Consider the following 2,404-nt stretch of genomic DNA (forward strand, 5'->3'; position numbering starts at 1 on the left):
TTTAGGAGCGTTTGTCTGATGTCTAATCTCTCGAGAATATTAATTTCACTTAGTACTATAAATAAAATTCCATGAATCATATAGATTACATTTTTGTTTGTGACATAGCTTTCCATCGTATGGTAAAAATCAAGTTAGTTTTATTTAAATCTTCACGTGTAAGAATGATAAATACAAGGTTTTTTTCATACTCAAGATCAACTAGGCGTTACATTCATCATCTCATTTTCAATAAGTATCCCTATTTGTGCATAGTTACTAAATAGTAAAATAAAAGCAATATGATTTCAAGGCGAGACACAAAGGGAGATTAAGGAATTGCTATATGGTATTTAAGATAAGATGCGAAACTTCCAACACTAAATCTGTGGCAGGATAAAATACAGGAGAAAGTTCATCCACAAGTGCTTAAAAGCAATTGACATTACTTTGCTGTAGTCCATCTTCATGTAACACGTCCAATGTGTACCGTCCGAATCCAGATCGCCCAGATTGATTATGCCGCATTCGATGCGATGCGGTTTGACCGGTAACGCTTCTCGCATAAATACACCGCGAAAGTTGGGAATGTTCAGTCTACGAGCCCACACGTTCAAATCACTCGCTGACATCGGTTTAATATGCTTAACTATGTTTTTTAAACAACGATAAAAGTTTTTCATCTATATACGTTTACGGAGACCGTTGCCACTGGGATCTTTTTCGATGATGGAATCGAGTTCGTTGTCAATCAGGTTCTTCAGCCACGGGACAAGTTGCTCTTTCAGCAACGGTGCAATTTTCCGTCTCACTAGCGGTGATACGAATTTCTTTCCGTACGGCAAGTTGTCCTCTACGAATCCCAATACTTCTTTCAGTAGCCCACCGTCAACGTTTTTCTCCAACTGTCCGTACTCCAACGATAATCGCACACCGCTATTGTTCTTTATCGCTTTCTGCACCGCTTTGTGCTGTCTATCCGTCAACATGATTGTATCACCATCACCACTGCTCGACAATTGATCTTTCGCAATACCGATCACTGCCGATCTGCGTTTCTTGTAGGCGATGCGCAGCTTACGCTTCTGACCCTCGGTCAGTTTTATTTTGTGTTTGTGTAATTCACTCATTCTGTTACTGTAAGAAATTGCATATGTAAATATGTCTGATATTTTATACGTATTACATATGACGCCTTGTCAGTTAATATAGGGAAACATGGAAAGCTATTGTCATAAGTGTAAGACGAAAACTGCATCGCTCAAGCAACAAACAGTAAAGCTTCGCTCCAATAACAGATGGCGGTCAAAGTCGGTGTGTGGAAAGTGTGGCTCAAAAAAGAGCACGTTCATAAAACTCTAACCTTTAGTAGAGGCGAGGAAACTGCACAAACCGGTAATAAAAAAGTTTCCGAGACGGCGTATAGTAACTTTGGGCATCGACGACTTGTGGGCTGCCGACTTAGTAATAATGATGGCTTACTCTAAAGTCAACCGAGGCTTCAAATACATGTTGAACGTTATTGACACGTTCAGTAAGTACGCTTGGTCGGAGCCGTTAAAGACAAAGAGTTGTGTGGACGTGGCCAGGGCTTTCGAATCGATACTGAAAAGAGCCGCGGATGCAGATCACAGGCCACCCAACTTGTTGCACACGGACAAGGGCCGCGAATTTGAAAACAAAGACTTTAAGCAACTGCTGAAACGGTACAGTATAAAAATGTACCACACGTAGAACGAGGAAAAGAGCGCCATCGTGGAACGGTTCAATCGGACGCTCAACAACAAAATGAAAATAGAGTTTGAGGCGAGAAAATCGTTCAAGTGGCTCGACATCCTGCAACCGTTTGTCGCACAGTACAATGAGGCGGACACGCACAGATCAATCGGAATGACACCGTCAGACGTCGATAAAACAAACGAAAATCAAATATTACAAAAGTTCAATAAATTGAAATCAAAGATACCCATTAGAAAACCTAAACTGAAAGTGGGTGACCGTGTGCGCATCACTGTGAAAAAAGAAGCGTTTGCCAACAAGTACAAAAGCAATTGGACGAGAGAGATTTTCACAGTTTCCAAAGTCATTGCCACTAGACCGGTTATATACAGAATTACTGACGCTCAAGGTGAAGAAATAGAAGGGTCATTTTACGAGAAGGAATTACAGAAAACTGTCTTGTAATACACATAGACTATACTATTCTTTGACGTATGTTACAGTATAGTAGTCAACCATGGCCAATCGCACATCAATACAAGTCAACACAATATCTTCATCGTCCTCGCCAAATTATTCTGAGCCACAGGAAGTTAGATGATATGCTAATCCAGTGCAAGACAACACGGTTTATGTAGCAATAGGACTATAACCTACCACCCGGTGAATGACCCGGCTGTTGAAAGGATGTCCACAGATGTCATAA

General features: G+C 40.8%; 1 protein-coding gene across 1 annotated transcript; it reads left to right on the top strand.

The window, feature by feature from the left end:
- Positions 1-1,767: 1,767 nt before the first annotated feature.
- On the top strand, positions 1,768-2,163 carry LOC124365443. Its single transcript, XM_046821424.1, has one exon. The coding sequence runs from the start codon at positions 1,768-1,770 to the stop codon at positions 2,161-2,163; it is 396 nt and encodes a 131-aa protein (XP_046677380.1).
- The last annotated feature ends 241 nt before the right edge of the window (positions 2,164-2,404 follow it).

The sequence above is a fragment of the Homalodisca vitripennis genome, chromosome 6 (assembly GCF_021130785.1).
Source record: "Homalodisca vitripennis isolate AUS2020 chromosome 6, UT_GWSS_2.1, whole genome shotgun sequence".
Lineage (NCBI taxonomy): Eukaryota > Metazoa > Arthropoda > Insecta > Hemiptera > Cicadellidae > Homalodisca > Homalodisca vitripennis.

Coding starts and splice junctions, on each gene's coding strand:
- LOC124365443 (XM_046821424.1), top strand. CDS start 1,768: ATGAAAATAGAGTTTGAGGCGAGAAAATCGTTCAAGTGGCTCGACATC.